Below are 21718 nucleotides of genomic sequence, written 5' to 3'. Positions count from 1 at the left end.
AGGCCAAAGCTTCTTGAATGTTGGGGAACTCAGTAAGTAGGTGTTGAAGGGGATAGAAAACATGAATTTATCGTGGTCCAGGATGTGTGAGCAAAACCTTATGTGTACTTTCTGAGAATTGCACTGCTAGTTGTCTGCTGGATGCCAGTTACTAGTCAGGTGTGTAGACTTCTGCTTTTATGAGCTTTACTCTGTTGTTGAAATACATACAGTTGAGATGGTGAGAGGAATTAAGAATGTTGTAAGGACCACCTGGTTACATGATAAACATAAAAATAAATTGATTTCAGTTAATGCTAGCTGCTCTTGCTGCAGCAATAATTCTGTCCACGCTGTACCACAGGAGAAAAGTAAGGTGAAGGTTGGTATTAGAGATCCATCACAGAACTGACAATTCTAGTTGTTCAAGCCTAAGAGGACTTCATCATGGATAAAACAGGACTTCTGGAAAGCTTGAAGTGAGAACAGGGCCATTTGAGGGAAAGCTTTGCAATGTGGGTGAGGGCAGTGTGGGAGAATAGCAGTGGGTAAGGCTTGTGGAAGTCTTACAGGTGGAGAAAATGCTTTATAGAAGAGGATGGTCTTTCTAGTTATGCTCAGTCTAGTGCCTCCTTGGTGCTAGTTTAACCTTTCTTACCTTTAAATGCTGAACTCTGCTGCTCTCTGCTTTTCTGGTTAGGTTCTTACAACCTCCTTTCCTGAGCAAAGTCCTTGCCTCTGTTGCCTTCTCCCATTCCTAGACTGTGTTTGTGTCCTGAGCTGGTTTCTGTGGTTATAGTGTTCTTCTGCAAATGTGTTCTTTTTGTCCCTTTTAAAAGTATTTCCTTGAAGGTCAGTCCAAAGAGCCCTTCAGACTCTTTCTGCATTTGTTCTAGGTTTTGTTATGCTTTTGTGCTTCATCTTTCGTTATTCTCTGCATAAGCAAGGAATGTTCTGACTGCACATCAACATATGTTGTGATATAAATGATGGTGTACCATTGAAATGACTGGTTTGTTTGGGTTGTTGTTTTTTTAAGATCTTTTTGTGTTGATTGAGTTATGGAAAATTTGATCAAAACCTGACTTTCAAACTTTGATTTGTTTCTCCTTTTAGGCATTTGAAAACAACCTTTTCCGGGCCCCCATCTATTTACATAAGATGCCTGAAACGGATTTCCTGATTATCCGGACACGACAAGGCTATTATGTTCGAGAATTAGTGGATATTTTTGTAGTTGGTCAGGAGTGCCCACTTTATGAAGTACCTGGTCCCAACTCGAAACGAGCTAACACCCATATCAGAGATTTTCTGCAGGTACTTGATTAGAGACAGTTTGGGGATCTGAGGGGTCTTTGGAAAAAGCCCATGGCGTAGGCATGGGCTTTGTGTGGTCAGCCTTGATTTCAGAAGCTCATTGCCCTGCTATGGCTCCCTTTTTTTGTTGTTGTTGTGAGATGAGAGCACTACAAGAGTTGGATATTAACCATACAGACCAGTTTGGGTGTCATTTAACCAACGATTTAAGAAAAGCATGCTTTTTCTGTTTACTTGCATCCTATCTGATAAGTATATGATAGAGGCTTTTTATTAGCTAAAATAAAAGGTTATAAGATTATACAAAAGTATAGGAAACTGAAGGAATTAGAATGAACTTTGAAGTGGTTATGCTGTATAAAATGACAGTTACATGGGTTTTACTAAGAGGCAATTAAGGGATCTTGTCGCAGTCCTATTACATAGCACAGAATTAGAGTTGCTTCATAGGTCTTTGATTTCCTAGATCTTGAGGCAGTTAAGCTTTGGGACTGTCGGTGATCATTCAAATAAATATCCCCAAATTTATATTTTGGATAAAATTTCTAGTTGTTTGGTATCAGTTTAATTCAAAATTATAACTCGAGGTATTTGCAGAGGAGGAAAATCCCTGCCATTCCCAGAGTTCAAGTTTCTGTACGAAAGCATGAACACTTCTAATGTGATAATATGAAATTTCAAAACAAATATTTTTTCCACATCTGAGTCTCAAAAATAGCTGAACCTAAAGCAGACATGTGACTTGGAAAACTCACTAAGTAAATTTATAAGAGACAATGGGTTTTAAGTAGGAAGTCTGAAGTAGTCACTAGGAATAGCATTGTCTATACTGTCTTTGCAGGTTTGTTGTATTCTTTCTTCGGACATCACAGATGAGTCTTGTTTTGTAGGTTTTTATTTATCGCCTCTTCTGGAAGAGCAGAGACCGTCCTCGGAGAATTCGTATGGAGGATATCAAGAAGGCCTTTCCCTCACACTCAGAGAGTAGCATCCGAAAGCGGCTAAAGCTTTGTGCTGATTTCAAACGCACAGGTATTTAAAGATTTTTATGTGACAGTCAGTCATTCTTTGCTGCTCTTGGAGTTCCAAACAGAACAGGAGGAGGAAACGTCTCCTCCTGATAAACCATTTTTGAAAACATCTATTTGAAGAACTGAAATGTAATCTGATAGTTTTTTTGTTCCAGTTTTTATGAATGTGCACTTTCTTTTGGCACAAGTGTGCTTGATGGTGAGAAATGACTACAGTTTAGACGATTTTTTTATAACCATTTGGGCAAAGATTTACTCATAAAGTAACAATGTACAACAGCAATACACATACATGTTCCCTTCCCTCTGTGTATGCCTGTGTTGTGTTTTGCAAGCAAAGTAGAAGTTGCCAGTAGAAGCTTGTCCCATCTTCATGAATCTAATAGTGCTCTGGGAGCCTGAGTTCTCATTTTTGTATATGCAGAGTGATAAATGGGTGGTAATACAAAGCTTTTTAGGCTAGCCATGGGGAAAAGTAGTTTGAGGTGAAGAAGTGGAAGGTGGATTAAATGCTTTTGGAATGTAGTTTATACGTTGAATGAATGTGAATGTATGAGAGTTTGCTGATATAACAGGTGCTGAGTCAGGGAGCATTGATTTAGACAAATGCAGAATGAAAAAAACTATCACTTTTAGTGATCTAAGTGTCACGGATTTGTCATACTTGCTCCTTTTGCCAGCATTGTGGTAGGGTACCGAATCTTGAAATACAGTTAGGATTATGATGGCATCCAGTGTTTGTGGGAAACTACTCAGTGTTTGATCTGTGCTTTTTTTCAGGGATGGACTCAAATTGGTGGGTTTTAAAGCCAGATTTCAGACTGCCAACAGAGGAAGAGATCAGGGCAATGGTATCGCCAGAACAGTGCTGTGCTTATTACAGCATGATTGCGGCTGAGCAGCGACTGAAGGTAAATGCTCCTTGTAGGCGATAAGGCAAGTTACTGACAAGTAGTTCTGTGAAGTGTGAGGCTAGGTAACACCTTCTGCCTAAAGCTAATTTTGCTATAAAGTAAGCAAATTAGGGCCTGGACTATGGGGTAACTTGCTAAGTTTTCTGCTGCGTAAAAAGGGAGGTCTTAAAGAGAGAGACATTATATTCTCACCACCTGTTATTTAGATATTGAGTTAGCTATGCTCAAAGGTAGCAAAGGAAAGGTACAAGAAAGGGCTTATGTTTCTACCTGGAGCTGTACAGCAGAAAGTAACCAGTATGTGGCTGTGAGAGAGACTGGTTATTTTTTTTGAAGTCGAGTGCAGTATTTAGTTACGAAGTTTGTCAAAATACTGGGCAGTTTGGCACCTGAGTTACTGTGGGTCCCAGTGAATCTTGCAAACAACTGTCTGTGAAGGTGTGCTTGTTCAGCATGACAAGCGTCCACAGGAGATTCATAATATGCTTCTGGTTCTCTCTCCAGTAACTTTTTTAAGACTTTAGGTTCTCATTTTTTTCCTAATATTTCTCTGCAGGATGCAGGTTATGGAGAGAAATCCTTCTTTGCGCCAGAAGAGGAGAATGAAGAGGATTTCCAGATGAAGATTGATGATGAGGTACTGTCAGAGTGATGCATGAGCATGCATGCCAATATATAAATCTGCATGGCAGGAGAGAAACGAGGCCTTTATATTTAAAGGACATATTTAAAGTAGGATTCAGTAGATCAGATGTTCTTGTGACTTTGCTGGGAGCTCTGCTGCCAAGCTTACACCTGCGTTTGGGATTTCTTTTTGCCAGGTCCTTTCAGGACTAGGCTTTTTGCCGTAAATGCCTTTCGTGAGTTATCTAGCACTTTGCTTCTTCATAGAGTTTTACCAGGGCAGCTGAAGGATCAGGAAGTGGAATTCACCCTCATTATGTCAACTGAAAAGTTCTCAGTATGATTGAAAGAATCTAAAATAAAAAGCTTGAAATTCTCCTCAATGGCACAAGATTGTGAGGGCACGTTTCTCTTCTTGCTGGTAGGTGCGCACAGCTCCGTGGAACACCACACGAGCCTTCATTGCTGCTATGAAGGGCAAGTGCCTCCTAGAAGTGACCGGTGTAGCAGATCCGACTGGTTGTGGTGAAGGATTTTCTTACGTGAAGATTCCAAACAAACCAACTCAGCAGAAGGTATGGTTCCCAAGGTTGGGTTGGACAAGGAGCAATAACTGGAAAGTCATGTGGGAGAAATGGAGTAAATATGAGGCATCAGGAAGAGAAAATATCAGATGAGGCTAGGAAAGACTATTATGTGATGACATTAACAGGCTGCACCTTCCTCTGAACAGGATGATAAAGAACCTCAGCCAGTGAAAAAGACAGTGACTGGGACAGATGCTGATCTGCGCCGACTTTCTCTCAAAAATGCCAAACAGCTTCTGCGTAAATTTGGAGTGCCTGAAGAGGAGGTGAGCATGAACCTGGAGCAGGTTACAGAGTTCTTGCTAATGGATTCAGCAGCTGATGGTGGAAGGGACGTATACATTTCTACTCTGACCTGGTGTGGAAAGGAGTTGAAATCCACAGTCAGCTACCTCAGTTATATGTCTCTAAAGCCATTTCTAGTCTGTCTTCCTCTTTCCAGATAAAGAAGCTGTCCCGGTGGGAAGTGATTGATGTAGTACGTACAATGTCTACAGAGCAGGCTCGTTCAGGGGAAGGTCCTATGAGCAAATTTGCACGTGGGTCTCGGTTTTCTGTAGCAGAACATCAGGAGAGATACAAAGAAGAGTGTCAGCGCATCTTTGATTTACAAAATAAGTAAGTTCTTATCTGGTGTTTACAGCTTTGAACCCCACCCTGTCCCCACCTTAAAAGTTCAGAGCTATGTATGCCTGGGGCTCACTGATACGTAGTGGTGTAGATGTTGATCAACTGGTTGGGCCCACAAAATACAGCTCTGAGAAAGAGGGCTTTGACTGTTAATGGAAACTTACGGGTTAGCCTGAGTGTCTTGCTGTCATAGACCTTTTGGAAAGGTAGAATGAGTTGCATAGTCTGCCACATATAACGGCATGAGATGTTCCACTGTTCCACAGTTCACCACCCTATTTACTTTCTTTTTTTTTTTTTTAATGTTATTTTGTTTGTTAACAGCAGTTTGCCATCTCTCTCTTGGGTAGCAGCTACCAATTCTATGTCCTATTCTTTAGAACTGCCAGAAGAATTCATGCGTTATTCCTTGGTCTGGCCCAAGACCTGAGAGTGGGGAGGGAGTATGGTACTGTTGATGATGGAGAGATCAACTTGTTGGAGAAGATTGGCTTGAAACAATTGATCTTTTGGACATGGAGATTACAGGACGACTGAGACGGGAATATATTAAGCCTATTCTTGTAGTAGTGATTTGCAATGTTGATTTTCAAACCTTTGTGTTACTTTTACCTTTGTATTTCTGGGAAGGTAACAGGCTGATTATTCTTTTGGGGGACTAATTGACTTTCAGGGTGCCTTCTGTTTCAGGGTTCTGGAATCCACTGAGATCCTGTCAACAGACACAGATAGCAGCTCAGCTGAAGACAGTGACTTTGAAGAGATGGGAAAGAATATTGAGAATATGTTACAGAACAAGAAAACTAGTTCTCAGCTTTCTCGGGAAAGAGAAGAGCAGGAACGAAAGGAATTGCAAAGGATGCTTCTGGGAGAAGACAGTGGCAATGACAAAGAGAGGGGTAAAAAGGACAGGAGAGACAAAAAGGGGCTGTGTAAGTAACTGCAACCACCAGAATGTGCCTGGGAAGGGATGCAGAACTTTGTATCGGGCTGCAAAGAGTGCTGATCTGGCATCTCAGAGCGGGGTGTGTATTCCTTACAGGGAGACTGTATAGACATGTTTATCTGGGGCTTCTTCCTTCCCCTGAGCAGTTACTGGATGAAAATGCATTTAAAGTGTTTTCTTTGCCCCATAGCTTTGCTTATTTTGAAATATAAACTTATTCTGTAATTTCTTTAGATACTGCTACCTGTTGCTTAAGTTTCCTTTTTTTTTTTTTTTTTTGGGCGGGGGGGGGGTGTGTGTGGTGTAGGGTGTTTTTGAGTAATTTTCTCAAAATGTGTTCGCAAATAGTTCCTGCAACCAGCTTATGGTACTCTAATTGGATTTTGTGTGTAAACACAGCCATGTATGTGAAACAGAGAGGCACAGTATGTAGGCTGATAGCAGTGTCTGTTATACTGTGTGCTGTAGCCATGTGTCTGGGAGGTATCTGGGCAGCTGCCAGATTTGGATCTCCTAGAGAAGTGTTTATTTTAAGTGTGTTCTGACAGAGGACTTGACATGTCCCTAATGGGCAGGTAAAAGTGTTTGGAATGAACTGCTGTCTGCATGGTGGTGCTCATAACCACTGTTACTTGTTGCATGTGTGTGAGTGAAGTTGAGCTCTGCTGCATCTGGGTCAACATTATTGTTGCTGTTGGAAACCCAGATTGGGAATAAATTCCTAATTAAATAATTACTGGAATAATTTAGTAAGGGATACATGGAAGATTTGCTGATGAATGTTGCCTTATGAAGAGATATCCAGTGTTATTTTGAACAAAATCTCTCAACCAAAATAATGGATGGTGCTGGAAAGATTCTGTGGTCACATGAGACAAGGCTGGCTCACTGGTTGTGACACTAGTTGGAGAACTCAGTAATTGTTGGCCTTCAGTTTCTGCCAGATCTCCATACCTGTGGATCACAACCACTGTAACTACAAGCAATCTGCAGAGCCATGTTGCAGTTGCCTTACAGGTTGCACATAGGCACCTGCAGATCCTTGGTGACTGTAGCTGTTCCTTCTGGCTTTATAATCCATGTGGATAATACAGTAGTTTACCGTTGTTTCAGATTGATATATGTCATGGTAAGAGAACACAAACAAGAAAACGAAAGACTTCTATTGCTTAGGTTTTCCTGAGTCCTGAATCATTGGAAGTTTTTAAGCCAGAACTATCTGCTGTATTTAAACTATGATGTTTCTACAGTGTGAAATTAAAAGTAAATAGAGCACTCTCTTGTAACATCAGCTTCAGGAGCCTCAGCAAACTCTCACAAAGATGATGACACTGCCTCTGTAACCAGCCTTAATTCCTCTGCCACTGGCCGCCGCCTCAAAATATATCGCACGTTTAGAGATGAGGATGGGAAAGAATATGTGAGGTGTGAGACAGTTCGGAAGCCCGCTGTTATTGATGCCTACTGCCGAATACGGACTACCAAGGATGAAGAGTTCATGTAAGACCTATATGATTTTTTGTTTGGGTTTTTTTTTTCTTTTTAACTTTGCTGGTAGACTATTTCACTCTATTGGCAGTATGAAGAAATGTAGAACTGAGTGTAAAAGCCTGGCACTGTAATTGTGGAGAGAGAGAGATTTAATGGCTTCCATTTGAGGGTGTTATGAAATTTGTGCAGTGATTGACCTGGCAGAAGAGTACCTAGGAAGTCATCAACTCAGATGAAAAACTTTTGTTTTGTGGGTTTTTTTTTCCCCCCAGACGAAAATTTGCTCTATTTGATGAACAGCACCGTGAGGAAATGCGGAAGGAGCGGCGCAGGATCCAGGAACAATTACGGCGGTTAAAACGGAACCAGGAAAAAGAGAAACTCAAGGGCCCTCCAGAAAAGAAGCCCAAGAAAATGAAAGAGCGTCCAGACTTGAAAGTAAGCATATCCATATGTAAAGCATGCTAACAGGTCTTGGGTATTGGGGAAGTTTTTCTGTTCTAGAGATGTACTAAAGGTCTGACTAGGGAATTTTAATGGTACTTTGCTTCTAAACTAGGAGCCTATATATGAGTTCTGATCTGTCATCTTTCTTATATTTTTGTAGCTGAAATGTGGAGCATGCGGTGCAATTGGCCATATGAGGACTAATAAGTTCTGCCCTCTTTACTACCAAACAAATGCCCCACCTTCTAATCCTGTTGCAATGACAGAGGAGCAGGAGGAAGAGCTGGAAAAAACAGTCATTCACAATGATAATGAAGAACTCATCAAAGTAGAAGGAACAAAAATTGTCCTGGGAAAACAATTGATTGAGAGGTAAGGGAAGAAGCAGAGATACCAATGAGTAGTAAGAGAAAACAATTTAGATCTTAGTGCAGACTACTCAGATGTATATTAATCACAGGAATAAAGTGATAGGGCTTTACATAGACTATAACTACAGTGTTTCAGTTGTGTATTTGGTATTATGGCAGATGGGACCAGAGCCAATACCGGGGGACAAATGATCTTGACTCACAAGAGGGCTGGAGAAAGTATTACACTTCTTTTTTTTTATCTAGTGCGGATGAGGTTCGCAGGAAATCACTGGTCCTGAAGTTTCCTAAACAGCAGCTTCCTCCAAAGAAGAAGCGGCGAGTAGGGACAACTGTTCACTGTGATTACCTGAACGTGAGTGTGAAGGTGTTGCTGAGCTGATTGCAGCATCTCTATTTCTGTTTGTACCAACTGGCCAGTTTCTTTACTACTCCTGTGCATCCTGCGCATGCAACACAGATACCTGCCCAGTAAATTAATAAACTAAATTGCCTAGGATTTCTGTGGGTAAATATTTTGCATCTTGGAACTGCCTTAATGTTCCGCCTCTGATTTCTTTAGCGTCCTCATAAATCCATCCACCGACGGCGAACAGATCCCATGGTGACGCTGTCATCCATCTTGGAAGGCATCATCAATGACATAAGGGATCTTCCTAATGTAAGTTTAAGCTCTGAGACCAAAAACCCATGTCTTAGGCAATATGGTTGAAGTAGGTTATGTGTTGTAGACACCAAAATAAGGCTCGGCTTTTCTCAGATGAGTGGTGTGCCACCCCGGCCCTGCACACAGTTGGTTTGCATTATTCCATAAGTTATCTCAGCTCAGAATCTTTTTGAGATGAAAATGTCCATATCAGAAAATAATGTTGAATAGTTCTCTATGGATATGTATTCAAAGCCTGGAATGTGATTTATTTTTTTTTTTCCCAACAAAATCAGAAAAAGATGCATAACACTTGATGTAGCGATGTGGAATACTCTTACATACTTGCCGCTGGAGAAAATTGTGTACTTCACTGTTTCTGAGCAGATCTTATGAGAAACTTGCAAAATCAAAAGATTAAATGGAAGATTTGAGTTGAAATGAGAATTTAAAGTTCAGTTTCTTGAGTTCTGTGCTGCATAACCAAAAATACCATTTGAGAATTCTTTGTGAGGTTTTTCTTCTTACATTGGTATTAAAGAACATTTTGTAGAAGTGATAGCCACTGTGGGGCTGAACTTACTATATTTTCCCTGGTGCAGTTAAGGAACTGATTGTGTAAAGTTTTTATACAGTAGTACCTGTTCAACTGTGGAGGTTAAACCGAGATTAGCTGTGCTAGCGCTGTGTTAATAAGCATTCTTCTTTTTTTTTTTTTTTATTTTCATCCTCAGACATACCCCTTTCATACACCTGTAAATCCAAAAGTCGTCAAAGATTATTATAAGATTATTACTCGGCCCATGGATTTACAGACCCTGCGTGAGAATGTTCGTAAGCGGCAGTACCCATCCCGAGAAGAGTTCAGAGAACACCTGGAACTAATTGTTAAGAACAGTGCAACATACAATGGTAGGCTATTAATAATGCAGGGAAATGGTGTTTCTGCTAATGTGTTGTACATGTATGAGGTGTGGATCTTTTAGAAATAATGATAGCAACAAAAACGCAGAATAAATTCACTGTCAGATGGCAACAATAAACATGTATTTTTCCAAAGATTCCTGAAACACTATATTAATGTCAATGAGATAATTCATAAATAAGAAAGAAGTGGACCCTAGCATTAAACAATAACTAAGTGACGACTGTGATGTAGTGACTGAAGTTCAGTTATGGACCTATCAAAGACTGAAGACACTGGTGCATGTATTAAGTCAAACTGCATTGAAGCAAAGTCCTGCATATCCCCTTCATAAAGGGTGAAGCTAAGTAAAACATGGTTTTCAGTAGACTGCATTATGAGTGTCATTCCTTTTTGCTTTCAGACATGGATCGGTACTTGTGAACTCATTTTCTCAATGTTATGCTTTAGTGAATTAATATTTCAATACAAATAGCAATAGTTCACACCTCTTGAAGCCATTGCCTTGAGGCATGCAGCTTTGAGTAGAGTTTACTGTAATTATTTTGCATATTTTAGTTTTTAGTTGCAATAGATTTTTCCCCATTTGGGAAGGTCAGAAAGCTGGTTTAAAAAAAAAAAAAAGCGTAGATTTTGCAGTAGAGCATGCATCTGCTGGGGGAAAGTGCTGATTCATTGAGCAACTATAGGTCAGCTGTATTCGGACCACTGATAGAAAGGTCTTTGTCCAAAAAGTATTCATTCAACAGATGAAAAAACCTCCCAGCTGCATTGAGTCTATCTAGATTGTGCAGCATTTGGGGTGATACTGACAGCTCTGGTTTTGTGCCTTTACTGCTTCCTTTATTATTTTGACAGCTAAGTCCCTGTGTTATCCTAATAAATGAGATTTTTGTCATAGTTTTGTTGCAAATAGTTGTTTCCATGTCTGAGGAATCATGAAATTTTTTAAAGCTGTGGTTTTCTGAATATTCCTTAAAAGTCCATCTTACCTTCCTTAGCAGTTCTGCTTCACTGAAAGGATTTAGTGAAGGAAGCAGAAATTTCATGACTTACACTCTGAAAGTTTGGCAAAAGTGAAGAGCTTAGAGGCCAGTCTTCCACAGGCACAGCTGCTTTCCCATAGAGTTTCCATACCTGAACAGAGTGTATACCAGATGTGTGAATATTTGCTGCAAATAATTTTTTCTCATATAAAATCCACACTAAACTTTAGTAATTGTGTGTTTTGGGAATATACTTGAGGATATACTCTCAACTGTGCTAGAAATATAATCAGTGATGCTTTAGGAGTAAAGATTAAGTCATATTGTGACATAATTGGCCTTTTTAATCAGGCTGGAGTATCTCACTGTATTTGCTGTGTGTTTGCAGGGCCAAAGCACTCGCTGACACAGATATCTCAGTCCATGCTGGACCTGTGTGATGAAAAGCTAAAAGAGGCAAGTCTTGTGAATGAGTTGTGATCAGAGTGGAGAGGGAGGGATGGTCAGAGGGTGGTTGAGGAGTTTGAAGATAGAGGACATGAGTAGGCAAAACACAGGGCTTTAAGGAAAGTAGTAGAAGGATAAGGGAACTCCTTCCCCCACCCTGGGCTGTATTTGAATTTTCATTATTTTAAACAATTCACACTGGAGTCTTTCTCAAAAAATAGATGCCCTTTTGTTACTCTAGTTACTTTATCTTGTATGTAGGCTTATATCTAGGCTACTATCCCCCCTTATTTACAACTATCTTCAGAAAAAGGTGAATGAGGCTCTCTTTGCGACAGAGTGTCTATTAGTAACAGGTATTAATCTAGCGTCAGCCACTGATGTTCTTACTTTTATTGCAGAAGGAAGATAAACTGGCTCGATTAGAAAAAGCAATTAATCCCCTCCTGGATGATGATGATCAAGTGGCCTTTTCCTTCATTTTGGATAACATTGTCACTCAAAAGATGATGGCAGTTCCAGATGTATGTAGCTTGAGTAGAGTGTGTGTGTGTGTGTGATGTGCAAAATGTGCTGATGATAGTCCTGTAGCTGTATATTACATTGTGGTTGTTAGTACGCTGGAAGAAAAAAGGAAAAAAAAAAAAAAAAGAGTGCTCTGTCAGGGAGCTGGCCTGTGATTTTTCTGACTGGTACAGACACACCTGTACTCACCCCCTTCACTAGAGGAAAGGTCCAGAAGTGAAGGCTGGGTTCAGGTTTTTTTTTCTTCTGCTCTCATTCCTGGTGGGTGCCTTTGTCAACCTCCTATTAATATGAAGTCACTGATTTTCATTAAACATGGTCGTTATAAAACATACTCTTCTGCTGCTTATAGCACTTGCTTTGGTAGATCTCAAAGCACTCTGCAGAGGTACAGTTTTCAGGTGTGAATGAAACACAAACTGATTTCTAATTGATCAGGTTTATCCAGTGTTGTACTAGTTCATTTGTATTAAAAAAACCCAACCCTTAAGCTTACCAGATAAAACTGCACAGATAAGGGCTTCAGTGTCACTCATCTATAGTGTCTGAATGGAGTAAGGAACAAGTGTCTGTAGTGGTTAGACTGAATGAGGGGGGGCTTAATGCCTGTCCTCTTTAAAACTTGGTTGGTTCCATTCTCTGTCGTCACCAAGTTCTCATTTCTGATGTTTAGAAAGAGATTTTAAGACTTTTTCTATGCTGTCACCCATTATGAACTTAAATTGGTATATATATTGTCCTCATTGTGAGATCAGACCTAGGTTTATATTCTTTGTTTATTGTACAAGCAGTGAGTGTTCTTGCTGGACACTGCAGTTACGTTGTGGAGGAAATGGTGGTATTAAACAGAAAAGTCCTTTGTATGATTATTATTTTGTATTACATGTTCATAGTGTCAAGCAGGTATCGTCAGGCCTAGTTAAAAATCCATCCAGTGGATCTTCTTTGTGTCCCTCCTGAAACTAAAGGATTGGATTCAAGATGCCTTGTGATCAATACTTCCCATACATTTTGAGTGTTAATCAGTTCTATAGACTTGCTTTATGAAATCTGTAGCTCAAACGGTAAAAAGTTCTACACAGAAGCTTTCTAAATTTGTCTGTTTTCTTTCCTTCAGTCTTGGCCATTTCATCATCCAGTTAACAAAAAGTTTGTTCCTGATTATTACAAGGTTATTGCTAATCCAATGGATCTGGAGACTATACGCAAGGTGTGTAGCTTGATCTGAGCAGCCTCTTGAGAGATGTTTAGACTTGATTACTTACTGGGTGACAATCTCTTCCAGAATATCTCCAAACACAAATACCAGAACAGAGAGACTTTCCTGGATGATGTTAACCTCATCCTTGCCAACAGCATTAAGTACAATGGTAGGTGGTGAAAATAAGGCTTCAGCTGCCTTCTGTACTTAAATGAATACACCTGGGCACCTGTTCTGTAGTGCTGTCAAAGCCTGAAACTGTGAATCCTGAACTTCTTTGTTGCTTCCCTTTCCTGCTAAGAAAAGAGATACTTAAAAAGTGATGCTTTCACTGTCACATGGTGCTTTATTTACCATCTTGTGCAGAATGGGGCAGTTACGCTTGGGGAGGATTTTCTACTTGTTCAGTACACATCTCTGCTTCAGTGATTTGTTTCTGGGAATTTCCCTGAGATTGACAGGGTCCGACCTGCCTATCTCCTAAATAATATGTTTAATGTTGGAACAAACTGGTTGCTCTTTGTTAGCTGAATGTGAACCCTGCTTTATATTTCTCCTTAGATCAGGAGGTGTTGGCATTTAGGGACCTTTGTCATGAGAGCTGTGTAACCAAAACCAGTCTTTCTGTCTCAGCAGCTGGAACTGAGCAAATGTTAGAATGCATAAAGAGATTTGTTTCTTACTACAGGGCCAGACAGTCAGTACACAAAAACAGCCCAGGAGATTGTAAACATCTGTTATCAAACTTTAGCTGAGGTATGTGGACAACTCTACTGTAATATTTTTGTATGTTTGAATTTTTCATTCCGCAACATTAGCAAGTTTCTTTGTTCTTAGTATGATGAGCACCTGACTCAACTTGAGAGAGACATCTCTACTGCGAAGGAAGCAGCACTAGAGGAGGCAGATCTGGAAAGTCTTGATCCTATGACCCCTGGTCCTTACACTCCACAGGCAAGTGACCAAGCAAAGTTTTCACTTCTTCCTTTCTCTTAGTTTCAGTCTCCTGGATGTTTGATCTAGTGGTGCCTCTTTGTTTACTGTTCTCATCTGTCTGCAGTTTGTCTTTTAGTAGAGTATCTTGTTGGATGGTGTGCTAACAGCTATTTTTTAAGGATAAATAGGAGAAGCAGTTATGATGCTTCAGAGAGTGAGATACCTAAGACAAAGAAGGTAATTTCCCAAGCAACTTGCAAAACTGGTCTCAAGATGAGCTGTGTACAGTCAGGTACAACTGAGTGGTGGTTGGAAATTCAAAGACTGTGCAAGTGTAGCAGTTAGAAACCCTCAGAAGGCAATCGGTGAAAAGGTAAGGAGAACATGAGGAAAAAACATCAATACTGTAGTGCTGAGAAGAAGCCAGAGAGCTGTTTGGTGGGGGTATTCCTGAAGAAACTTATTATTACTATGAGCAGAGAAACTGCCTAATATGGTCAGTGAAGTATGACCCCTCTGCATTCTTTGGTGGAATTCTTTACATTTCTTTATTTTGGTTCTAATGGAAATAACATTTTTTCCTTTTCATTATTATTTTATAGCAGACAGTTGTATGTGTCATTATTTTGTATGTATTAGATCAAGTTGGAAGCATAATTTGTACTGGAGATTGTATGACAGACTACTTTTTCAGTGTTTACAGTTTGACCAAGTTTTATAAGTTTGCTGCTGCTTTTTCTTTTTTTTTTTTAAATGCTGCTTCTTGCCTTGGGCTGTTTGGTTGTTTTTAAAAACATCAGTAAAAAACACTTCATTCCTGAAAAATAAAATTGCCTTTGGAATTTGCCTGATAAATTAGGTAACGGTTCAGGGAATGTCATTGTAGTGTCTGAGATGTGCCTTTTGTTTATTTGAAAAAACTGTTGAAGTTCATAAGCCTTGGGAAAGATCTCTCTACTAATAACTGAATGATCAAAATTCAAATGCTGTATACCCGGTGTAGAAAGACAGAGCAACGCTTTCTTTGCAGTTGTTCACCCCAGTTGTAGACCAATAATTTTTCTATTCTGTGTAAGTCTGGTGTGATTACATCTGGAAAGATGCATTTAATTTTAGTGAAGTCACAACAGAAAAGAGGGGCATGAAGTTCAGGAACAATTTAAGATCTTATAAAGATTATTTTTAAGAGAAAAATGAGTTTAAAATTTGTTTAGGCAACATGTATATAAAGATCATATGGCTGGAGCCAGGATAGCAGGCTACAAACAATTTTGGGGCAATATTTAACACCCTCCATCCATCTGCCCCCATGAAAACCCCCCCAAAATGTAGCATTTCTAGGAAGCTAGAAAGAACTTGCTAGGAATTATGATTGAATTCAGTGGGGTGGGAATACTGAAACTGAGGATCATGGGAAAAGACCTTCCTAGCAATGGGAAGTGTCAGGCTGCAGGGGAGTCTTTGGAGATTAGTTGTTGAAACTATCTATTGACACATGTCAAGGAATATTGGATGGAATCAAGGATGATCCCAATACCTCAGAGAATGAGGGACAAAAATGTCATTCTTCTCTGTATATGATGGTTTCCTTCCCAAGAGCAGTATTACCTGTTCTGATTTTTTTCTAAGTTTGTGATCAGGAGAGAGGAAATGCCTATTAGTTGTCTGCTGCTTCTTTGTGCTTGCTAAAGGAGAGAGCTTCCCGAGCTTCTCCCTTGAACTTGTCATCTGAAGGCCACCCTTTCCCTCTGCTTCTTGGCTGGAGGTACACTCCCGCTTCCCACACTCCCAAACTTGTCACAGATGGCAGGTCTGGTGATGGTTGCTTTGCTTCGGTTCCCTTTATTTCAAATGCAGTTGTGATGACTAGTATTTATCTCCCCATATGTGTCTTTAGGAGTTGGACTCCAGGATATAAAAAGCAAATACATCAAGTAGAGAGCTGTCTGTGGTTTACATGTCTACATTCTTAGGAAGCCTATTTTGCCTAATTTAAACAGTATTGCTGCTGCTCTTAACACTTTCAGGATTGTCATGATGTGTAAGATGTGTATTATAAGGACATTTTATCAAAATCCTAATCTGCAGGATTAGGATTATCAAAATTCTAATCTATAGTTCCTCATTAACTCTTCAGAGGTCAAATGACATGCAAACTACAGACTGGCTTTTAGAATACTTTATCCAAACCCCCGTTTTTTCTGGCTTTTGTCAGCTTTAGGGACTCTTGAGACAGTGATTTACATAGAACTGATTGAAAGTTGAAGCTTTGCTATTTCATGTGATAGACTCTTTCTAGATCTGATAGCAGTGTTTGTGGTTGCAACGCCATTTCCATTGCAAGAATGGAAATTAAAAGGGCCATGCTGAGTCAAACCAAAGGTTGATGTAATCAAGTATTCTGGCTCTGGCAGGGACCAGAAGTAAGTGGATGCAAACATACAGTGATTCTTCTTACAGTGAAACCTCTCTGCTTCTGGCAATTGGCTGTTCAGGCACCTTAAACTGGTGTTGCATCTGGACCATTGTATTTATGAGTTGCAGAGAGGCCTGTCCTCTATAAATCTATCTAATCCTTTTGGAGTCCATTTACGATTTTGGCCTCTATAGGATTGCACTGCACAGAAGTACTAACTTCTATTTTAAAATCTGCTATTTGGCAAACTTCAAAACCGAGGTTGTGAGCCATTGCATTTTACCATGTTTGTTCTTTAAGAATAAATAGCTTATTTTGACTAAAGAGTTTTTAATAATATAAACACCATGCCAAAAAATGCATTTTGCATTTAGTCCCGAAATCCCAGTCTTGCCTCTCAAGATACTGTTCTAGTCTCAGTTCAATGCCTGAGAATGTTATGTCTCCTGTTTCCACATATACTTTAGCCACCTGATTTGTATGATACCAACACTTCCCTCAGTATGTCACATGATGCTTCAGTCTATCAAGATGAGAGCAATTTGTCTGCTATGGACACTCCCATCACTACCCCAGAGAAGCGAGGAACTCAGGTCAGAATCCTCCTTTTTTTCATGTGGTTGGACAGTTGGGTTGTGTAAGCCAATTACTGAAAGGAGGCAATTACTTTGTAGCAAACAGGTGACAAAGATCAGCAGGTTTCCCAAGCAGAGAAGGGAATCCATTTCAAACCTTACGAAATTTCCTTCATTTTCACTGCTCTGAAAGGAAAAATTTAGAGCACTCGGAATTCAGACACTGCAAAACAAAGAACAGAGAATCAAAAGCTGCAAAAGAATCTGCCTAAGGCCAGATATTTGTTTGCTTCACTACTTCTGGGAGTAGAAACCTGGTGACTCATGCTACAAAGGGCTAATGTGCAATCCCTTGTTGATTCTGAATGGGGAAATGGTGAAGATGTGGAAGATGATAGTTAGATTATTATGGTTGCATCCAGTGATTATTAGAAGCTGTACAAACACGTAGGAAGAGATGGTTGCTGCTGTAGATACCTTATAGTTGTAAAAGAAAAAAAAAGCAGACAGGTTAAAGGTATTGAATCATTATAAATGAACTTGTTACAGTAACCACAGCATATTTTTTCTTAGCATTTATTAAACAAAAAAAAATGTTGGAGGAGAAGGAACAGCAGAAGGAGGTCCAGTAATATGACCATGAAAATAAATTACCAGGAGGAAGAAGAAGGTGAGGAGGGCCATGAGACTGAACATAGTTCCAGAAAGACTCGTGAGAGCTATTCTGAACAATCCAAACAATCAGAGATTGAATATGAATAGTTCTGTCTAGTATTGTGGCTGTCTGTAGCTTTGAGAATGCCTTCTAGATCTGGAAATCTTCAAGCTTTCTACAGACTTTCAATTTATAGTCTTTAGGACAGAATCGGTATGTCCTCTCTACCTTGGACTCATGGTGACTGAGGGAAGAACAGGAGAGAGAAGGGCATGAGATTTGTTGGAAACTGCTGTCTGCTTCTAAAATACTTTGTGAAAATAAGCACTTTTAGAGATCTAGTGGTATTTTCCAGAAATAGCTAGGTAATCAAAGAACTCTGATGCTGTAAAGTTGGAGATTCCCTTTTGAACGATGAGTACATTAGGATAAAAGTGTGCGGAGACTGTGTGCTCTCTGATCTTGGAATAGTGAAAGGATCTTTGCTCCGAGAGTGATACACATATATTTTTGGTTTTGTCTCTCCCCCTGCTGTACTTCCACACCCATCAGTGTGATCCAGATGTCAGTCGTACCCTTTGGTTTATGTCCAGTAGTGCCTTCCTCAGTGATATTGCTATTTGTGTTCCCCATTCAGATGCGCCAGGGGCGAGGTAGGCTGGGCGAGGAAGACTCTGACGTAGATATTGAAGGGTTTGATGAGGATGATGATGGGAAACCTAAGACTCCAGCCCCAGTGAGTATATTTACAGAAATCCCAGCCACAGTCTACGTGTTGACTTGCATACTTGTGGTAGAATTCTCCATAGTATAAGGGCTGTCTGCTGTGTCTGCCACCCTGAAAGACAGCAGTATTCATAGCAATAGCTAGACTCTTAAATGTAGTTTTTAATGTTAGCATTATGAAATGAGTGCATACTTCAGTGTGAACAGTGTGATAAATAATAGGCATATGCTGGAAATGGTAGCAGTAGTTTATATGTTGTTTGATCTTCACTATCCTTGTTCTGTATGGCCTAGGAAGTTGAAGATGCAGATGGTGACCTTGCTGATGAAGAAGAAGGGTCAGCCCAGCAGCCCCAGGCCAGTGTCCTCTATGAAGATTTGCTCATGTCGGATGGAGAGGATGATGATGATGGGAGTGATGAAGAGGGAGATAATCCTTTCTCGTGTAGGTGTCCTTTTTTATAAAAGGCTGAATAGGAACTGGTTGTTCACAAACGCAACTAATCTTCTCATGCTTCCATCACAAAAACATGCAGTAGAGAGCATAGAGCATAATGGGGATATGTAGGCCAGGTGATCTAGTAGTCAGAAAGGATGAGAGACCAAAGGGCAAGAATGAGAAAACTGCATGAACATAAATGGTACTGAAAATGAAGTGGAATAGGAGTGCTGTAAGTATGGACTCGAAAGAAAGCAGAGTTAAGACAAGATCTGGTCGATTGTATTTCATAAAGTGAAACTGCAAATGATTCTGAAAAAACTGGGACTGATTTGGTGTGCAGAGCCAGGAACGGGCAGTTTAGTAAAAACACATTTATTTTGATATGCCAAGAATTGGAAGAGGTGCTTGAAGGTTCTTCACATTGTTTCCCTGTTTTAATAAAAAAACTTGCCATGCAGAGAAGTTTATAGTGGTCTTTAGGTTCTGAAAATTATTAGGGGGGAAGAAGTGGGAATTAGTCAGAGTAGACAAGCAAATAAGGCCTTTTTGAGTATCAGTGGTCATGAGATTGCTTTTGAGTAATATCAGAATTGGGTACTCGGTAAGTAGTATCACCTCCCAGATACCTTTTCTGTGACCTTGTGGAGACAGTACTTTGTATACATTCCTTACAGTCAGTATTGTAGCCTTTAAACAAAGACAATGGGTATGTAACTGACAGAACAAAACTGTTGATTTGTGACCAAATGTTGGTTTATTACACAGCTATCCAACTGAGTGAGAGCGGCAGTGACTCAGATGTGGAGCCCAATGCAGTGAGACCTAAACAACCTCATGTTCTTCAAGAGAACACACGAATGGGCATGGACAATGAAGAAAGCATGATGTCTTATGAAGGAGATGGTGGGGAGACATCTCATGTTATGGAGGACAGTAATATCAGGTAATTAGGGCTGAGAATCTTGTTAAAATAATTCTTCAGAACAAAATCCCTTCTCTTAAAGATTTCTGAAGTATTTATCGTAAAAAACTGAAGAATGTCTTAACGTTTTTTAAGTTATTTTGTCACCATTTTTAGTATTTAAACCAGAATTGAATTTCTGTTAAGATTTTCACTAATAAAAATGTTAGTTTAATTTAAGAAACGATTCTTTCTTGTAAGTTACATGATTTCCTGTACATAGCGGTTTTTGAAGGCAGGACAAATGAAGGCTTTTATAGGTTGTCTCAGAAACTACAAGGTGTCTTTGAAGCTAAAAGATGATTTAGCTGATTAACTTTATTTTTTGGTTTTGTTTTTTTCTCTAAGAATAAGCATTTCCTTACTTAAAAGGAAACTGCTTAGCTGAAGTCCAAAAGAATAGGAATATGCATATACTATATTTTGGAAGGAGTTCCATCATTAGAAAATGACAAGTATAGCAATATTAGCTTTATTTTTTTGCATTCACTTGAGAGAATACTGACCTACTTCTTCTTCTCTCGCCATTTTGTAGAGTATTAGCATTAGATTCTCTGTTCTTTTTCTACTCAGGGAATTCAGTCCCTTAATGCTTTTATTGATATTTGCTGAATAAATTATTATACAGGTAGCTATGCTGGGTCAGGCAAATGGTCCAGCCCAGGACCTTGACAATATTGAGCAGAAAATGCTAGAGAAGATAATGAGAATGTGCTGTTTGCCATTCTGTCTGCAGTAAAGGTGACAGACAGAAGGTGTTAGTGACCTGTTTTTCCTGCCCTGGGTATAGCAGAGTGGGATGAGGATGCTGGTAGACAATTGTTCATCAGGAGAACCGTTTTCTTATTTTAAAAAGCTGGCCATTGACAGAAGTGAAGTGCACAATGGTTCCGAGTGTTCCACAAGGACTTTGAGCCAGGGAAGGTTTACAGGAGTTAAAAACAGAATTGTCTGTATCAGCAACTGATTTGAAATGATGGTATAGTAAGAGTATCTTCTTTCTTCTAGTTATGGCAGCTATGAAGAACCAGACCCAAAATCCAACACAAGAGATACTAGTTTCAGCAGTATTGGAGGGTATGAGGTCTCGGAAGAGGAGGAAGAGGAAGAACAGCAGCGCTGTGGACCAAGTGTATTAAGTCAAGTCCATCTGTCTGAGGATGAGGAAGACAGCGAGGACTTCCATTCCATTGCAGGAGACAGTGACCTGGACTCAGATGAATGAACTCCCTTTCCTGAGGTGATGGTCATCCTGGGCTCCTCTTGGCTCCTGAACTTCTCTTGTCCCAGTTTGGCATAAGAAACAGTGTAGTATGGACTGTGTTAACAAGTAGATTTTTTTATACAATATTTCAATTGGTTATAAAACATGTTATGTGACTGAATACATGGTGAAAAGTAAGCTTTAGACAAGCATGCCCTGCTGATGTTTAGGGTCGTAGCCTGTACTCGTTCCAGAATCCAGATGAGAATCTATATGGTTTGTTCTTCAGTCTTTATACATGTAAAATAGCTTCTCAGAAGCACTGGCCTGTTGGATGCATGCATGTCTGTCCGGAAGAAAAATACCTGCTGTTGATAAACAACTCTAAAACAATTTTCTTTTCATAAAGGAAAGGTTTTTCTCTGGGACCACAGCATGAATGCAGTGTCTGAAGTCTTACCCCAGACTGGTTTTGATAATTGCCTAACTACTTTGAATACTTCAGTAAACAGCTGCCTTTTTTTTTAAAAAAAAAAAGAAACTTGCAATTAGTCCCAGAAATCCCTATTTGGTAATGTGGGTCTTCAGGAAGGCTCATTATTCACAGGAACTTCCCCATTTTCAGTCACCTGGAAGGCACGTGCGGACCCTCAGGTTTTGTATGAAATTCTGCTGTACCGCTGACTTGAGTTCATGTAAATAAAACTTGAGAAGGTGTAAAGTCTCGCTGCTTTCC

At 39.8% G+C, this 21718-nt stretch overlaps 1 protein-coding gene across 2 annotated transcripts in view; it reads left to right on the top strand.

Annotated features, from left to right (window-relative positions):
- TAF1 (TATA-box binding protein associated factor 1) overlaps positions 1-21703 on the top strand; it is a 33715-nt gene extending 12012 nt beyond the window's left edge. The window contains exons 16-40 of one of the 2 annotated variants that reach the window (XM_074835544.1): positions 1096-1296; positions 2187-2328; positions 3108-3238; positions 3798-3878; positions 4291-4440; positions 4599-4718; positions 4895-5070; positions 5773-6014; positions 7321-7528; positions 7792-7957; positions 8127-8338; positions 8584-8692; positions 8900-8998; positions 9718-9895; positions 11283-11350; positions 11743-11865; positions 12984-13076; positions 13152-13236; positions 13756-13823; positions 13905-14021; positions 16887-17012; positions 18287-18385; positions 18670-18820; positions 19583-19760; positions 20787-21703. In XM_074835544.1, coding sequence (XP_074691645.1) covers positions 1096-1296; positions 2187-2328; positions 3108-3238; positions 3798-3878; positions 4291-4440; positions 4599-4718; positions 4895-5070; positions 5773-6014; positions 7321-7528; positions 7792-7957; positions 8127-8338; positions 8584-8692; positions 8900-8998; positions 9718-9895; positions 11283-11350; positions 11743-11865; positions 12984-13076; positions 13152-13236; positions 13756-13823; positions 13905-14021; positions 16887-17012; positions 18287-18385; positions 18670-18820; positions 19583-19760; positions 20787-21003 — 3540 coding nt within the window. In that variant the 3' untranslated portion in view covers positions 21004-21703. The remainder of the gene's footprint in view (positions 1-1095; positions 1297-2186; positions 2329-3107; positions 3239-3797; positions 3879-4290; positions 4441-4598; positions 4719-4894; positions 5071-5772; positions 6015-7320; positions 7529-7791; positions 7958-8126; positions 8339-8583; positions 8693-8899; positions 8999-9717; positions 9896-11282; positions 11351-11742; positions 11866-12983; positions 13077-13151; positions 13237-13755; positions 13824-13904; positions 14022-16886; positions 17013-18286; positions 18386-18669; positions 18821-19582; positions 19761-20786) is intronic. The other variant, XM_074835546.1, reaches the window with a different exon arrangement.
- The last annotated feature ends 15 nt before the right edge of the window (positions 21704-21718 follow it).

This window comes from Strix aluco, chromosome 10 (assembly GCF_031877795.1).
Source record: "Strix aluco isolate bStrAlu1 chromosome 10, bStrAlu1.hap1, whole genome shotgun sequence".
In the NCBI taxonomy this organism is placed as follows: domain Eukaryota; kingdom Metazoa; phylum Chordata; class Aves; order Strigiformes; family Strigidae; genus Strix; species Strix aluco.
The sequence above is the reverse complement of the archived record's forward strand: the minus strand, read 5'-3'. Positions and strand labels throughout refer to the sequence as shown.